This window comes from Somniosus microcephalus, chromosome 13 (assembly GCF_052327205.1).
Source record: "Somniosus microcephalus isolate GS21.2 chromosome 13, FLI_Smic_1.0, whole genome shotgun sequence".
NCBI classification, from domain to species: Eukaryota; Metazoa; Chordata; class Chondrichthyes; order Squaliformes; family Somniosidae; genus Somniosus; species Somniosus microcephalus.
The window spans coordinates 128,765,904-128,784,113 of NC_140999.1; the positions used below are offsets into that span (position 1 = coordinate 128,765,904).

The following is an 18,210-nucleotide window of genomic DNA, read 5'->3' on the forward strand; positions in this document are numbered from 1 at the left end:
TCTGTAAGTCTCCAAGTCTCAACCTCGGGGATCAAAGGTATTTGATTTTGGTGGATATCCTGAATAGAACTTTAAGAACTGTAAAACTGTAGCGAAGTTAAGATTTGAGAGTAAGGTTCTCTGATAATAATATTGTAAGCTTTCTCTTTTTGGAACTGTTAATGTTGCGATTGACTCACCAACTGTAAACTGCAAATAGGTTCTTTAATAAATCTATATATTTTCAGAATTGTCTCACATATGACTTCTGTATCAAAAACTCACAAACTCAATCTCTGTACACTCTTTGGTGAGGAGTTGCAGACTTCTGGGGGAGTTTTCCGGACCCTCATAATATCCGGAACGTTACAGTCTAGTTAAACTTATTAAAATTGCTATCTGGAGGATGGTAACATTTTCAGGTTGTTCCTTTCCTTTAGGGAGAGATAGTCCAGACCTTTAGACCCAATTAAGCATCTTTTGGATTCGGCTACCTCAAACTTTAGTTGAAAGTGAATGGCTGAGGAAAACGCCTGATCCGGGGCAGCCCTAAAGGGGCTAGGACTAGTAATAATCCCTTCAATAGTACATTTGATGCTGTCAACTAATCAGGTGGAGTAATGGCCACTGAACACCCACCTCAGGTTGACAGACATGGTTCCCGAACAGCGTGTTTCCCGTGGCCATCCAGTTAAATTTAAAAAGGAAAAGGAGGTGGGGTAGCATTGCTGGTTAAAGAGGGGATTAACACAATTGTAAGGAAGGATATTAGCTCTGATGTGGAATCTGTATGGGTAGAACTGAGAAATACCAAGAGGCAGAAAACGTTAGTGGGAGTGGTATATAGACCTCCAAACAGTAATGCGGAGGTTGGGGATGGCATTAAAAGGGAAATTAGAGAAGCGTGCAATAAGGGCACAGCAGTTATCATGGGTGACTTTAATCTACATATAGATTGGGCTAAGCAAATTAGTAACAATACTGTGGAGGATGAATTCCTGGAGTGTATACGGGATGGTTTCCTGGACCAATATGTCGAGGAACCAACTAGAGATCAGGCCATCTTAGACTGGGTATTATGTAATGAGAAAGGATTAATTAGCAATCTTGTGCAAGGCCCCTTGGGTCAGAGCGATCATAATATGATAGAATTCTTCATTAAGATGGAGAGTGAATTAGTTGACTCAGAGACTAGGGTCCTGAGTTTAAATAAAGGAAACTATGATGGTATGAGGTGCGAGTTGGGTAGGATTGATTGGGGAATGTCACTCAAAGGGTTGACGGTGGATAGGCAATGGCAAACATTCAAAGATCGCGTGGATGAACTACAGAATTTGTTCATCCCAGTTTGGCATAAAAATAAAACAAAAAAGGTGACTCAACCGTGGCTAACAAGGGAAATTAGGGATAGCATAAGATCCAAGGAGAGGACATATAAATTGGCCAGAAAAGCAATAATCCTGAGCATTGGGAGCAGTTTAGGATTCAACAAAGGAAGACAAAAGGATTAATTAAGAGGGGGAAAATAGAGTATGAGAGTAAGCTTGCAGGGAACATAAAAACTGACTGTAACAGCTTTTATAGATATGTGAAGAGAAAAAGATTGGTGAAGTCAAGCATAGGTCCCTTGCAGTCAGAATCAGGGGAATTTATAATGGTGAACAAAGAAATGGCAGACCAATTAAATACATACTTTGGTTCTGTCTTCACAAAGGAGGACACAAATAACCTCCCAGAGATGTCAGGGAACATAGGGTCTAATGAAAGGGAGGAACTGAAAGAAATCAGTATTTGTAGGGAAATGGTGTTAGGGAAATTGTCAGGGTTGAAGGCTGATAAATCCCCAAGGCCTGATAATCTACATCCTAGGATACTTAAGGAAGCGGCCCTAGAAATAGTAGATGCATTGCTGGTCATCTTCCAAAATTCGATAGACTCTGGAACAGTACCCATGGATTGGAGGGTAGCTAATGTTACCCCACTATTCAAAAAAGGTGGTAGAGAGAAAACGGGTAATTATAGACCGGTAAACCTGACATCGGTAGTGGGGAAAATGCTAGAGTCCATTATAAAAGATGTAATAGCAGAGCACTTGGAAAACAGTGACAGCATCGGACAAAGTCAACATGGATTTACAAAAGGTAAAGCATGCTTGACTAATCTACTGGAATATTTTGAGGATGTAACTGGTAAAATAGATAAGGGAGAACCAGTGGATGTGGTGTATTTGGACTTTTAAAAGGCTTTTGATAAGGTCCCACATAAGAGATTAGCATGTAATGTTAAGGCACATGGGATTGGGGGCAAGGTATTGACTTGGATAGAGAACTGGTTGGCAGACAGAAAGCAAAGAGTTGGAATAAATGGGTCTTTTTCCGAGTGGCAAGCAGTGACTAGTGGGGTACCGCAGGGATCGGTCCTAGGACCCCAGCTATTCACAATATAAATGATCTAGATGAGGGAACTAGATGTAATATCTCCAAATTTGCAGATGACACAAAGCTGGGTGGGCGTGTGTGCTGTGAGGAGGATGCAGAGAAACTCCAGTATGATTTGGACAGGTTGGGTGATTGGGCAGAATCATGGCAGATGCAATATAACGTGGATAAATGCGAGGTTATCCACGTTGGTGTCAAAAACAGGAAGGCAGATTATTATCTGAATGGCAATAGATTGGGAGAAGGGGAAGTACAACAAAACGTGGGTGTCCTTGTGCACCAGTCGCTGAACGTAAGCATGCAGGTGCAGCAGGCGGTTAAGAAGGCAAATGGTATGTTGGCCTTCGTAGTGAGAGGGTTTGAGTACAGGAACAAAGATGTCTTACTGCAGTTGTACAGGACCTTGGTGAGACCACATCTTGAGTATTGTGTGCAGTTTTGGTCGCCTTATCTGAGGAAGGATGTTCTTTCCATGGATGGAGTGCAGCGAAGATTCACCAGGCTGATACCTGGGATGGCAGGAATGACATATGAGGAGAGATTGAGTCGATTGGGCTTATACTCACTGGAGTTTAGAAGAATGAGAGGGGATCTCATTGAAACTTATAAAATTCTAACAGGATTAGACAGACTAGATTCAGGAAGAATGTTCCCGATGGTCGGGGAGTCCAGAACCAAGGGTCACAGTCTAAGGATAAGGGGTAAGCCATTTAGGACAGAGATGAGGAGGAATTTCTTCATCCAGAGAGTGGTGAACCTGTGGCATTCTCTATCACAGAAGGCAGTAGAGACCAATTCATTAAATATATTCAAGAAGGAGTTAGATATATTTCTTAAGGCTAAAGGGATCAAGGGATATGGAGAGAAGGCAGGGACAGGGTACTAAATTTGGATGATCAGCCATGATCTCATTGAATGGCAGAGCATGCTCGAGGGGCGAAATGGCCTACTCCTGCTCCTATCTTCTATGTTTCTATGTTTCTATGTAAAAGGTAAGGTTATAACCACTCTTAGAGGTCTGATAACAAGCTATGAATACTTTAAATTGGGTCGCCCACCTTTGCCGGTTGGGTCAGGTCCATGCACGACAGACGCTCCTGAGGGAAAGGTGCATGGGAGCGGGATGACTGCAGTTTCCCAACCCCTTTTGAAAAGTAACAACTTTCCCACCTGACTCACCTCTGATCGCACCTGCTACCACCCTGGAAACTTCCGGCCATAACGTCAGTTATCCAAAGGGATATCATTGCAGAAAATATTTATTATTATACAGCAACAGAAAGATTGTGCTAGTAAGTCAACAAATACCGAAGTCTGAAGACCTCAGATGAGCTGAGGTCCCCTCGAGTCCAGTGACCTCAGTTTGAGAACCATTGTGATATACTGGGGTACTTCATTAGAATCACCTATTGGTTACTAAGATTGCTCACCATCTGTCAGAACTTTCTCCTTAACTTGTCAACTTCAAAATTTTTGATCATTGTTCAAAATCAAGAACCAAGTAGCCTCCAATTGCTGTTGATGGACTTTGGTGATCAGTAACACTGAGCATGTTTTGTTGCCGTCAACATTCTGATTAAGAGATTGATCACTGAGGGGGGAGAAATTCGGCATGCTAGCGCCCCCCGTTAGCACCTGGCTGGGGCGCTCAGGCAGTAGTGCCGCGGCAGGGCAAATCCCGCGTTGCACGGTAAATATAACAGCGCTTTCGCCATGCAGAGCGTGATGTCAGCGAGTGTGCAGCGCTCGCTGGGCGCCCGATCTGCAAACTTCAGTAGCACCCCGCACCATAGAGCCTTGCGCCAGGGAGCGGAGGTGTGAACCAGCCAGTTGGCGGCTGGCGAGGCGCTGCTTAAAGGGATGCACCCCAGCTGTCAAGGAACTTCCGTTCCAAAGGACAATTATGAGTGTCAGAGAGCGCAGGATGTATCTGCAGCCAAATAAATGCTGCTTAGTCCCCGGAATGTTGCGGGCCGTCAAAGGACTTTGCATTTCATCCCACAGCATATCGCTGATCTGCACTCCCCGAATCACTGGGGGCTGGTGTGCAGACTCCAGTGACCCTCCCTTTAATGGCTGGAAGGCGCCAGCGCCAATGTCATTCCCGATCACACAGCACCTCATATTAGTTATTGCTTGGAGCCTAATGCCACTCACTTATGCCATTAGCACCTGATTTAGGTACCCCTGCATTCTTTGAGCACTGAGAGTGAATTTAGCAGGCAGCAAGATTGATTAGCGCCTGGTGGTAAACTTCCAACTTCTCGAAAGTTAGCGCCCTCTCCTGGGTGCTACTGAATTTCTAGCCCTTAATAAGTATTCCAAACAACTATAATAGGTGCGACTAACCTACTAGTGTCTATAATGCATTCAAAGTTTTGCATATATTGCACACTTCCTGTCCACCTTAAGCTTACTTCCTGTGTTAAAATTTTGAGCTACACTTTTTATATTAATACATATAATGGGAAAACATTAGGTTAACATTTCATGATGGCAAAGCTTATGTCAACATTTGGCTGTAATTGCAGACCCCCTGAGACTACGTGGCACTTTTGAACCCCCCCCACCCCACCAAATTTGCCATTTAAAAAAAAAATTTGCTTATGGGATGTGGGCGTCGCTGGCAAGGCCAGCATTTATTGCCCATCCCTAGTTGCCCTCGAGAAGGTGGTGGTGAGCCACCTTCTTGAACCACTGCAGTCTGTGTGGTGATGGCACTCCCACAGTGCTGTTAGGTAGGGAGTTCCAGGATTTTGACTCAGTGATGATGAAGGATCAGCGATATACTTCTAAGTCAGGATGGTGTGTGGCTTGGAGGGAAACTTGGAGGTGGTGGTGTTCTCATGCACCTGCTGCCCTTGTTCTTCTAGGTGGAAGAGGTTGCAGGTTTGGGAGGTGCTGCCGAAGAAGCCTTGGCGAGTTGCTACAGTGCATCTTGTAGATGGTACACACTGCAGCCATGGTACACTGGTGGTGGAGGGAGTGAATGTTACCTGCCACTTACCAGCCCAAGCCTGAACGTCGTCCAGGTCTTGTTGAATGCGGTAGATGGGGTGCCAATTAAATGGGCTGCTTTGTCCTGGATCGTGTCGAGCTTCTTGAGTGTTGTTGGAGCTGCACTCATCCAGGTAAGTGGAGAGTATTCCATCACACTCCTTACTTGTGCCTTGTAGATGTTGGAAAGGCTTTGGGGAGTCAGGAGGTGAGACACTCGCCGCAGAATACCTAGTCTCTGACATGTTTTTGTTGCCACAGTATTTATGTGGCTGGTCCAGTTAAGTTTCTGGTTAATGGTGACCCCCAGGATGTTGATAGTGGGGGATTCAGCGATGATAATGCCATTGAATGTTAAGGGGAGGTGGTTAGACTCTCGCTTGATGGAGATAGTCATTGCCTGGCACTTCTGTGGCACGAATGTTACCTGCCACTTACCAGCCCAAGCCTGAACGTCGTCCAGGTCTTGTTGAATGCGGGCATGGACTGCTTCATTATCTGAGGAGCTGTGAATGGCGCTGAACACTGTGCAGTCATCAGCGAACATCCCCATTTCTGACCTTATGTTGGAGGGAAGGTCATTGATGAAGCAGCTGAAGATGGTTGGGCCTAGGACACTGCCCTGAGGAGCTCCTGCAGCGATGTCCTGGGGTTGTGATGATTGACCTTCAACCACCACAATCATCTTCCCTTGTGCTAGGTATGACTCCAGCCAGTGGAGCGTTTTCCCCCTGATTCCCATTGACTTCAGTTTTACTAGGGTCAAATGCTGCCTTGATGTCCAGGGCAGTCACTCTCACCTCACCTCTGGAATTCAGCTCCTTTGTCCATGTTTGGACCAAGGCTGTAATGAGGTCGGGAGCCATGTGGTCTTGGCAGAACCCAAACTGGGCATCAGTGAGCAGGTTACTGGTGAGTAAGTGCCACATGATAGCACTGTCGATGACACCTTCCATCACTTGCTGATGATTGAGAGTAGATTGATGGAGTGGTAATTGGCTGGGTTGGATTTGTCCTGCTTTTTGTGGACAGGACATACCTGGGCAGTTTTCCACGTTGTCGGGTAGATGACAGTGTTGTAGGTGTACTGGAACAGCTTGGCTAGAGGCATGGCTAGTTCTGGAGCACAAGGCTCCAGCACGATAGCTGGGATGTTGTCGGGGCCCATAGCCTTTGCTGTATCTAGTGCGTTCAGCCGTTTCTTGATATCACGTGGAGTGAATTGAATTGGCTGAAGACTGGCTTCTGTGATGGTGGGGACCTCGGGAGAAGGCCGATTTGAATCATCCACTCGGCACTTCTGGCTGAAGTTGGTTGCAAACGCTTCAGCCTTGTCTTTAGCACTCATATGCTGGGCTCCACCATCATTGAGGATGGGGCTATTCTTGGAGCCTCCTGCTCCCATTAGTTGTTTAATGGTCCACCACCATTCACGACTGGATGTGGCAGGGCTTTGATCTGATCCATTGATTGTGGGGTCGCTTAGCCCTGTCTATAGCATGCTGTTTCCACTTTTTAGCTTGCATGTAGTCCTGTGTTGCAGCTTCCCCAGGTTGGCACCTCATTTTTAGGTATGCCTGGTGCTGCTCCTGGCATGCTCTTCTACACTCGTTGTTGAACCAGGGTTGGTCCCCTGGCTTGGTGGTAATGGTAAAGTGAGGGATATGCTGGGCCATGAGGTTACAGATTGTGGTGGAATACAATTCTGCTGCTGCTAATGGCCCACAGCACCTCATGGATGCCCAGTTTTGACCTGCTAGATCTGTCCTGAATCTATCCCATTTAGCACAGTGGTCGTGCCCCACAACACGATGGAGGGTGTCCTCAATGTGAAGATGGGATTTTTCCCTCGTGTTGGTTCTCTCACCAGCCCAGACTGTCAGCTATGTCCTTCAGGACTCGGCCAGCTCGGTCAGTAGTGGTGCTACCCAGCCACTCTTGGTGATGGACATTGAAGTCCCCCACTCAGAGTACATTCTGTGCCCTTGCTTCTCAACATGGAGGAGTATTGATTCATCAGCTAAGGGAGGGTGGTAGGTGGTAATCAGCAGGAGGTTTCCTTGCCCATGCTTGACCTGAAGCCATGAGACTTCATGGTGTCCAGAATCAATGTTGAGGACTCCCAGGGTCATGCCTTCCTGACTGTATACCACTGTGCCGCCGCCCCTGGTGGGTCTGTCCTGCCGGTGGGACAGGACATACCCAGGGATGGTGATGGAGGAGTTTGGGACATTGGCTGAAAGGTATGATTCTGTGAGTATGACTATGTCAGGCTGTTGCTCTCCCAATTTTGGCACAAGTGAAGAGGACTTTGCAGGGTCGACTGGGCTTGGTGTGCCGTTGCCATGACCGTAGCCGGTGCCGAGGTCGATGCCAGGTGTTACCATTACCATTACTGACACTAGTAATTATTCCAGATTTACAAACTGAATTTAAATTCCCCAGCTGCCGTGATGTGATTTGAACACACGTCTCTGGATCATTAGTCCAGGCCTCTGGATTACTAGCCCAGTGACATTACCACTACACTCCCGGTCCCTGTCTTTGCATAACTGCAGATTAAGAATCTCTTTTGTCTCTGCTATGCTGCCAACACAACTATGAGCAATTTACTCCAATTGTCTATTAACCTACTTGAAATATCGGCTGCTAGCCACTTTCCTGATGTACTGAAATACTCAACTGTCCCCATTCCTGTCGCCGCTCTCAAAACTGCTGCCAAAGTATTTCCCAGCCCTCTTCCACCTCTGGCTTGGCCCGGCTCCTGTCCTCGTTCTGCCTAATGTTTCTTCCAGTTCGGTTTCCTTTTTTCCTTCCCTTAGGTTTTTCTTCTGGCTCCATATTTAAACACTGTCTGCCAGACATCTTTTTTTAAATATGGAAAATATCCATCCACCCCTCCTCCCACCGGTAGTAGAGACTGTTGCCATAAAGTTCTTGCCATGTCAAGTTTAACTATAACAGAGGCATTATGTTATTAACAGTGCATTTGGTAACAAGGCATTGTGCTGTTTGAATATTCATTTCAGTTTTAACTCACCAAATACTATCTTCTGATTCTCCCGTCCTGTCCCCTTCTACATTGTAGTACTCATCAATGGTTAAGTTTGCATCAGTATCATGAGCAGAGTCAAAGTTTGTGACCACACGGGTAGGAATTCCTAAACACCTCAAAACTAAAGAAAGAAGGAAAGTTATTAATTTACATCTAATGCATGTGTTTCTAACTATGGAAGAATAACTATTGTAATGCTCTCAAAACGCACATTCTCAACCAATCTGATCAGCCTGGAATTTGTGGTCGGGATGGCGGTGAACTGGCAGCGTTCACCGTCATTCCATCTTTGAAACTGACCGCAACTTTGGGATTTGGCGCAGGCACATGTGGATATTCCAAAGTTGCGGTCAGCCATTGACAGCTCCGAAATAGGCTGCGCTGTGCTCCCACCCCACCCCAGAGCCGGCAATCTGTGTAATCAGCCAAATCATTGAAAACGACAAACTGCGGCTCTTCCGCAGTAAGTACGCTGTTAAATTTCTCACTAAAAAAGTTAGACCCAAAGGGATTAGGTGTAACTGGGGTTGTGACAGCGTTATTACTGCTAAGCAAATGTTAGGAGCCTGGAAAACTAATTTTAATTTTGTGCAGTGTGAAAGTTGTCCAATTTAATAAAAATTTAAAATTTTAAGAAACTTTTTTTAAAGGTTGCTCATCTTTATTTCAGGTTTGTCTTTTCCCCAATGTGAGAGCCCCAATCTTTCTTTTGCTCTCTCTAACTATTTTAAAAAGTTAGAATTTTAAGGGCTTACCCACTCCCTTGTTCGCTGTCTGTGAGTATTCTGGCTTTTGATTGGCTCCCAAGACAGCATGTTGACATCACAGCAGCTCGAATAAGGGGATCCCCATTAAGTTCCGTTGAATTGAAATGAAGGTCGGAGAACCCAAAGTTTTCGACACGGGTTGTGAGATCCTTGTGCAGCGCGTACTTCCAGGCCAGCAGCGAACGCCTTTGCTTTACCGCTGACCGCAAATTCCGGGCCATCATTTTACATTTAGATGCAGGTTACATAGGCTTGTTGAAGATTTAAATCTACATATTTTTGTCATCGTAAATATTTAACATTAACAGCAAATGTGTGACACTAACTAGTAATTTGGAATGCAGTATGGGCCTCACTTACTGCTTCTTTCCTGGCCCTAACAGAATGCCATACTTTGATGTGAATAACAATGAATGTGGCAGATTGGGTAGCACTCCTTATTGCAACAGTGGTTTGGTGCATTCATTCTGTGAATTTATCTTGATCTTCCTCTCTCTAATCTCCACCAACCCCACAATCCTTTGAGATATCTGCACTCCTCAAATTCTGGACTCTTGAGCATCACAGATTTTAATCGATCAACTATTGCTGGCCACACTTTCAGCTGCCAAGGCCCTAAGCTCTGGAATTCCCTCCCTAAACCTCTCCACCGTTCTACCTCTCTTTCCTTCTTTAAGACACTCCTTAAAACCCACCTCTTTCATCTGCCCCAAAATCTCCTTGTGTGGCTTGGAGTCAAATTTTGTTTTATTACGCTTCTGTGAAGCGCCATGGGAGGTTTTACTACGTTAAAGGCGCTATATAAATACAAGGGGGAAAAATTCAGTTGCTTTTTACCCCCCCCGTTAGCGCCTGAAGAGGGCTAAGCAACTAGCGCCCGGGCGCGGAGTCGCCAACGCCTCCCGCGAAATTCAGCGGGAAGTTAACGGTGGCGGTAACCGTTAGCGCCCTGCGCCACTGGCGATGACATCATCGTCATGCACAGTGCCCTGGCCGCGATCTTTGGTAGCGCCCCCTGACCTACCGCCGGACGCTATGTCCGACGGGGTCAGGGGGGCCTACGTGCAACTGGGCCGGCGATATTTAAGGGCGAGGTGCCGGGTGGCCATTTTTGTTGCTGGCCGCCTGCCAGCACCTGCCTCCACTGCCGTCCCAGGCCTCCTGAGCAGCTCCCCCCTCGCCACCGCGGAGTGCCAGCTGGGCTCCATGAGCCTGGCACTTCTCTTGAGTGTGGGGCTCTTTTGCCGGCACTCTGATCCCTGGTGGTCCAGTTGGGCCCCGGGTCGCGCTGCGCAAGACCCCTCCCCTTTAAGGGGAGGAAGGCCTGCAATACTGTGGCGCGACATGCCGCAGCACATGTCGCTTGGGCACGTAGCACCGCGACATTCCCTCGCAGCGCCCCAAGATGGAGGCGGGGCGCTTTCAGTAGCGTCCCACTTCCCTCTTGGGGCTCTACCACACAATTTCGGCCGCGGGGGCGCTACTTTTAGCGGCCCGGAGAAGTTAGTGCCCCAAAGGGGGCGCAACTCAATTTTTCCCCAAAGTTGTTGTTGTTGTTGTTCCGCTATGACTTTGGCAGAAGATCAACAGAGACCCCGAACAAATGGTGCAAAGAACCATTTTTAGCTATTTTCATCATTTCCCCAAGACTTCCGCCAGTCTTACGTTAGAGAAACCCCAGGAAATTCCAGTTCCTTAAAACATATACACCTGGAATTTCCATGGGGGTTCAGCTGAACTCCTGCCATAACTTCAGCGGGAGATTGGCAAAAACCCTGGAGAAATGACGTAAACAGCCATTTATGTTGTTCCCGCAGGTTTTCTGCTGATCTTCCACTGAAATGTCGTTAATTCGGGCGAAATCCAGGGAAATTCCACCCCATGAAATTCGTTTGAGCATCTATTAAAATATGTTCTATAAACTTTTGTCTATGTACAAATAGATTTCAGTTACAGTACTTATGAAAATGTTTAAATCCATATCTGCATTTACAATTCTATTTCTACTATAAGTCCTTTTATGCATGAGATCCAACACCAATTAATTGCCTCTCTACCTGTGCAGACCACTCCTGCAAACACCCAGCACTGTCCATAGCGAACTGCTTGACAGCCACTATTATTCCATTGGCGAAGGATTGCAACACTTCCATTCCATTTCCCTGGACATACTCCATCAGAATATGGTGTATGCCATCTGCCATGAAGTACTCCTTTATCATCTTGGCAATTCACCTGAAAGGATAACACAGTAAATTTGTACTGACATTGTTAGAAACATAGAAAAATAGGAGCAGGAGTAGGCCATTCGGCCCTTCAAGCCTGCTCCACCATTCAATATGATCATGGCTGATCCTCTATCTCAATACCATATTCCCGCTCTCTCCCATACCCCTTGATGCCTTTGTGTCTAGAAAGCTATCTATCTCCTTCTTAAATATATTCAGTGACTTGGCCTCCACAGCCTTCTGTGGTAGAGAATTCCACAGGTTCACCACCCTCTCAGTGAAGAAATTTTTCATCATCTCAGTCCTAAATGTCCTACCCTGTATCCTGAGACTGTGACTCCTCGTTCTAGACCCCCCAGCCAGGGGAAACATCCTCCCTGCATCCAGTCTGTCTAGCCCTGTCAGAATAGTCAGAATTTTATACGTTTCAATGAGATCCCCTCTCATTCTTCTAAACTCTAGTGAATACAGACCTAGTCGACCCATTCTCTCCTCATATGACAGTCCTGCCATCCCAGGAATCAGTCTGGTGAACATTTGCTGCACTCCCTCGATGGCAAGTATATCCTTTCTTAAGTAAAGAGACCAAAACTGCATACAGTACTCCAGGTGTGGTCTCACCAAGGTCCTGTATAACTGTAGTAAGACATCCTTGCTCCTGTACTCAAATCCTCTTGCAATGAAGGCCAACATACCATTTGCCTTCCTAATTTGCCCAACCTATCACTATTTAAATAATACTCTGCCTTTCTGTTTTTCCTACCGAAGTGGATAACTTCACATTTATCCACGTTATACTGCATCTGCCATGTATTTGCCCACTCACTCAACTTGTCTAAATTGCCTTGAAGCCTCTTTGCATTCTCCTCACAACTCACAACCCCACCTAGTTTTGTGTCATCAGCAAACTTGGAAATATTACATTTGGTTCCCTCATCCAAATCATTGATATATATTGTGAATAGCTGGGGCCCAAGCACTGATCCCTGTGGTACCCCACTAGTCACCGCCTGTCACCCTGAAAAAGACCCATTTATTCCTACTCTCTGTTTCCTGTCTATTAACCAATTTTCAATCCATGCCAGTATATTAGCCCCAATCCCATGTGCTTCAATTTTGCACACTGACCTCTTATGTGGGACTTTATCAAAGGCCTTCTGAAAATCCAAATACATCACATCTACTGGTTCTCCCTTGTCTATTCTATCAGTTACATCCTCAAAAAACTCCAGTAGGTTTGTCAAACATGATTTCCCTTTCATAAATCCATGTTGACCTTGTCTAATCCTGTTGATATTTTCTAAGTGTCGTTTTATCATATCCTTTATAATAGACTCTAGCATTTTCCCTACTACTGATGTTAGCCTAACCGGTCTGCAGTTCCCGGTTTTCTCTCTCCCTCCTTTTTTAAATAGTGGGGTTACATTTGCCACCCTCCAATCTGCAGGAACTGTTCCATAATCTATAGAATTTTGGAAGATGACAACCAATGCATCCACTATTTCCAATGCTACCTCTTTTAGTACTCTGGGATGCAGATTATGTGAAGTCATGACAGCAAGGAAGAAGACAACCACATCGATGGGATCAATGAGTAAAATTATTGGACAATTTAACAGCCATTTTACAAAGGTGGCCTGTGGAACTCTTGCCATTTTTTTCTGGTATTGGCACTTGCTAGTGTCTAGCCTTTTGCAATAAATTACAGGATCACCATTGGTCCCACATCGCATTGCTATTTGTGGGACCTTGCTATTCACAAATTAGCTGCCATGTTTCCATAATAGTTATTACACTTCAAAAATACTTAATTGATTGTGAAGCCTTTTGTGATGTCCTGAGGCCATAAAATACGAGTTCATAAATGTAAGTTCTTTCTTTTCTCTTAGTTTTCACTTCTTGCTTTAATTTACAATCTTCTAAAATCCAAATTTGGCAACACATAATTCTGAATTTCTCCACCTCTTTTCATTTCCACCTTGATGTTGACCCGAACTGCTGACATTAGCCTTCACTTTGGCTTCTCAATAATACCTCAGGAATGCCCCTCCCACCTCATTTCCATTAATAAAGTGGGACCTGCACTTACTGCAATGGTTTTACTTTGGGGAGCCCCAGGAAATCCTGGGGCAGCAGGGTGGGTGGGGTGCAGAGACCCTTTTTCTCCTTTGCTGTGCCTAGGAAAATGAGCGATCCCCAGGCACGGCAGTGAGGGAAAAGCTCCCCTTATTTCAGCACAGTGCTGTCATCCACATGCCTGAAGCAAACACAAGAGAATTGAAACTACTGTGAAAGGTCACCAGAAAAGACAATCAACCAGACTGAGGAGGAATAAAAATGTTGGAATCAAGATGGTGGGAGGGAGATATGAGGGAATGAAAAGACTGAAATCTGCAGGTGTGAGGGGGACTAGTTACTGATCAGACCCAAAAGATGGAACAGAACTGGTGGTCTTGAACTGATTCTAGTTATGCTTCCAATGAGAAAATATAAGGGAATCTGTTGAATGGCTCATCACGCCAGAATCCATCTACGGCCAAAAAGTGTTGTGTATGTACCTTTAAGAGAATAACTGGTCTCAGACTGCAGTACCGGCAGTGACCACCCCTGTATAAAAGGCGCTAGAGAGCCTCTGTTGGTTAGATTCGTTATGGACTTCCACCAGTAAACATCTGGGCCTAGAAATTGAGTGGGCTTTGCGCCCATTTTGCGGCGCTAGAGGTCATTGCGCTGGACTTACAGCCAGTTCAGAAATTCCCTGGGGCCCTACCATCGGCGGTAGACCGGTTGCGCTGCGCCGGCACCGATGACGTCATCGGTGTGCGCAGCGTCCCGGTTGCCGTGGTGACGGGCCCCAGCGCCGAAATTGAGTTGCGGCCGCCTCGCCCGTGGCAGCCGCAACTAAGACTCTGGCAACCGAGTCTTACAGGAGTTTGCGCCGGCGCATTAAGGTCGCGCGGCGGCCGGCCGCTTTCCCGCCGGCCACCTGCCCGCACCTCCCTCCCCGGACTCCTCCACCCCCCCCCCCCGCGGAACAGATGCTTCTGGGCTGCAAGCCCGGCACTTCCCCGAGGTGCCGGGCTCATTTTTGTGAAGATTTTACCGGCCAGCGGGCGGGTGCAGGCAGCTCCTCCTTAACTGAAGGAGGAGGCCTGCACTTCCCGAGCCTGCCGCACCGCATCGGGTGCCGCAGCGCCGGAATAGCGCCGCAATGTGGCAGGTAGCGCCCATTTTCAGGCGCAAACACCCTTCAGTAGCGCCGGCAGCCGTTTGGGCGTGGCGCTACTGAATTTTTGGCGCGCGCAGGGGGACTTAGCGCCGGCGCTAACTTTCCGGCGCTAAAGCCCTGGCGCGGCGCCTACTGAATTTCTAGGCCCTGTTGTTTTTACTCCTGCTAGTCCGTGTCTAAATCATTCACGGACTTAACACTGGCGACGAGTAAAGAAACGAACTTACCTGCAACTCAGCAGCAGCTCCGACGACATTGTTGAAGGTCGGAGCCAGAAGAAAGAAAAAAAAAAAATAGAGGCCATTGAAACTCGAGAAAGGGGCGTCGACCGTCAATCATCGGGTTCAAGGCTTTGCAGGAGCGACTTTCCAGAGCCAGGCTGGGTTCCTCGGTCCGTGGTTTCCCAGCTAATCGGGCTGGTGGCAGGTAGTGCTCTGATCCTTCCTGGGCTGCGGCGGGCTGAAGCTCGATCGGGTGGCCTTTCAACGGGGCCGGGCAGCGAGTCGGGAAGCAAAGAGAGAGAGAGAGGGTGGAGCACACAGGGCGCGGCCGGTGTTTCGAAGCCGGGCAGCGTTCGGACCTCAGAAGGGGGAGGGAAGTGTCCCAGAGGGTCTGCTCCACGACGGGAAAATAATAAAAGAAAAAGAATACGCGCAAGAAACCATGGAAAGCAGCGCTAACAACAGCGGGGAAGAAGACAAAGCGCGGGAGGTGCCATTTTGTTAAATCAGAGAAGAAGGCAAAGCGCGGGAGGCGCCATTTTAGATTTGCAAGATGCCGAAGGCTGGCTGTATCACTGCTTTTGATAATACATTAGAGGACTGGACCACGTATGTGGAAAGAGTCAAGGTATATTTCGAGGCCAATGAAATAGTGGAGGGGAAAAAGGCATCAATATTGCTAAACGTAATGGGCGCTACAACGTACGGCCTATTGCGGGATCTGATTACTCCAGCCAAACCGAAGGCGAAGAGTTTTAACAAAATTGTTGCTGTTCTACAGGAGCACTTAAACCCTGCACCGCTGTTGATAGCAGAAAGATTTAAATTCCACAGGAGAACTCAGCACAAAGATGAGAGCAATGCTGAGTATCTTACGGAACTATGCAAGCTATCAAAGCACTGCCAGTTCGGAGCAGGACTGGCAGATACCCTACAGGACAAATTTGTCTGTGGACTCCTGAGTGAAGGAACACAGAAGAAGTTACTCGCAGAAAAAGAGCGGAAGCTAGATAAGGCTTTCAGCGTGGCAGTATCGTATGAAGCAGCAGCCAGGGGAGCTGCAGAAATTCAACAAAAACCACAGGAATACGGCACCCACGAAATGACACGGGGATTTGCAAAATGTTATCGCTGCGGCAGAACTAACCATGACCAGAAGGACTGCTGGTCCAAAGACAAAATATGCAGACAATGCAGGAAGATTGGACACATTGCACGAGTTTGTAGGTCTGGGAAGAAGACCAGCGACAACAAAAAGGCTACTAAGGAACCGTACAAGAAAGTACAAAAGATGACGGACAGTAGTTCCGAAGACCAGATGAGCGATAGTGAATCCGAGAACAGGAGATTAAGCTGTCTCAAACTTCACAATGTAATCGCTAAAGAGGATCACCGAACCATTTGGGTCACCCTCACGATAGCAGGGTCCCAAGTTAAAATGGAATTGGATACAGGATCAGCGCTAACCGTCATGAATCGACGAGACTACGAGCGGCTATTTTCACACATACCCTTGAGAGAGACATCCATCGTCTTGACGACGTATACGGGGCAAAAAGTATACCCCAGAGGAAAAATAAGGGTGCCTGTCGAATACAATGGCAAGAAAATACGGAAATTGTATCTCTACATACTGCCAAATGGTGGACCACCGTTATTGGGACGGGAATGGATCAGGAAGATAAACTTAGATTGGCATTCCATTCATGCAATGACGGCGGACGGTAAAAAAGATGAAGGCGTCACTCCTGGACGATTGTCAACAATCTTAGCTAACGCCAAAGGGGTATTTCAACAAGAACTGGGCACGCTTAAAGGCGTAACCGCCTCGTTAAAAATAGAAGAGAATGCAGTTCCCAAGTTTTTCAAAGCGAGACCGGTACCATATGCAATTCGTCCAGCCGTCGAGGCAGAGCTGGAGAATCTGGAGAAGGCAGGCGTGTTGTCTAAGGTCGACTGGAGCGAGTGGGTGACACCCATCATTCCTGTCATGAAGAAAACGTTAAGCAATAAGTCCGGAGAGCCAAGGAAGATTCGCATCTGTGGGGATTTCAAGGTGACGGTGAACCCTGTCCTTCACACAGTACAATATCCTCTTCCAAGGATAGAAGACATCTTCGCCTCACTGTCTGGAGGGAAGCGTTTTACAAAAATTGACCTAGCACAAGCATATTTGCAGATGGAGGTTGAAGAGTCCTCTAGGAAGTATCTCACGATAAACACTCACAAAGGTCTTTACCAGTATCATCGATTGGTATTCGGAGTAGTATCGGCTCCGGCGATATGGCAAAGCGCGATGGAACAAGTCCTGCAAGGGATACCGGGGACTCAGTGTTACTTGGACGACATCCTTGTAACAGGTGAAGATGACAGTGAACACCTTAACAACCTAGAACAGGTGCTCACTAGACTACGGGAACATGGGCTGCGAGCCAACCGCCCCAAGTGCGAATTTTTTAAGAAACAGATATCGTATTGTGGCCACGTGATTGATGAAGAGGGGTTACATAAGTCCCCTGACAAAATTGAAGCGGTTGTTAAGGCCCCAGCGCCTGAAAATGTGTCGCAACTGAGGTCATTCCTCGGGTTGGTCAATTACTATCATAAGTTTTTGCCGAATTTGTCGACAATTCTGCATCCAGTGAACGCCCTGCTACGAACGGGGGTAGCATGGAAATGGAGCGATGATTGTAAATGTGCTTTTCAGAGGACAAATGTAAGAAATCACACAACACCAGGTTATAGTCCAACAGCTTTATTTGAAATCACTAGCTTTCGGAGCGCTGCTCCTTCTTCAGGTGAAGTGGAGAAATGCATAAAGACACAGCTTATATAGTCAGAGAATCATGTCAGATGTTTACAGGTAACCTTTCCAACTGCCATTTATCGCACCTCGGCAGAGAGATAATCACAGCAGTCAAAGGTGTGAATGGTGTCCAAACAGGTCAGTCAGGGAAACATTACATCAAAGAACAATGAGGTGGGGTCACAAGGGGTCAAATATTGCAGATGCTGGGGTCTGTATGAAAAACAAAAAAACAGACAAAAAACATTTTTTTTTTTTTTTGGCTGGAAATCACAGCAGGTCCAGCCGCATCTGTGTAGAGAGAACAAGCCAATGTCGACTCGAGTCTGGATGACCCTGCATCAGGTGGGGTTACATGTAGCGTGACATGAACCCAAGATCTCGGTTAAGGCCGTCCTCATGGGTGCGGAACTTGGCTATCAGTTTCTGCTCGACGATTTTGCGTTGTCGTGTGTCTCGAAGGCCACCTTGGAGAATGCTTACCCGAAGA

General features: G+C 46.8%; 1 protein-coding gene across 1 annotated transcript in view; it reads right to left on the reverse strand.

Annotated features, from left to right (window-relative positions):
* Positions 1 to 18,210, reverse strand: part of LOC147108593 (protein-glutamine gamma-glutamyltransferase 2-like) — an 85,631-nt gene that overhangs the window by 26,709 nt on the left and 40,712 nt on the right. Inside the window, exons 6-7 of the mRNA XM_086005276.1 lie at positions 11,294 to 11,471; positions 8,455 to 8,590 (exon numbers count right to left, since the gene is read on the reverse strand). Of these exons, the coding sequence (XP_085861402.1) occupies positions 8,455 to 8,590; positions 11,294 to 11,471 (314 nt within the window). The remainder of the gene's footprint in view (positions 1 to 8,454; positions 8,591 to 11,293; positions 11,472 to 18,210) is intronic.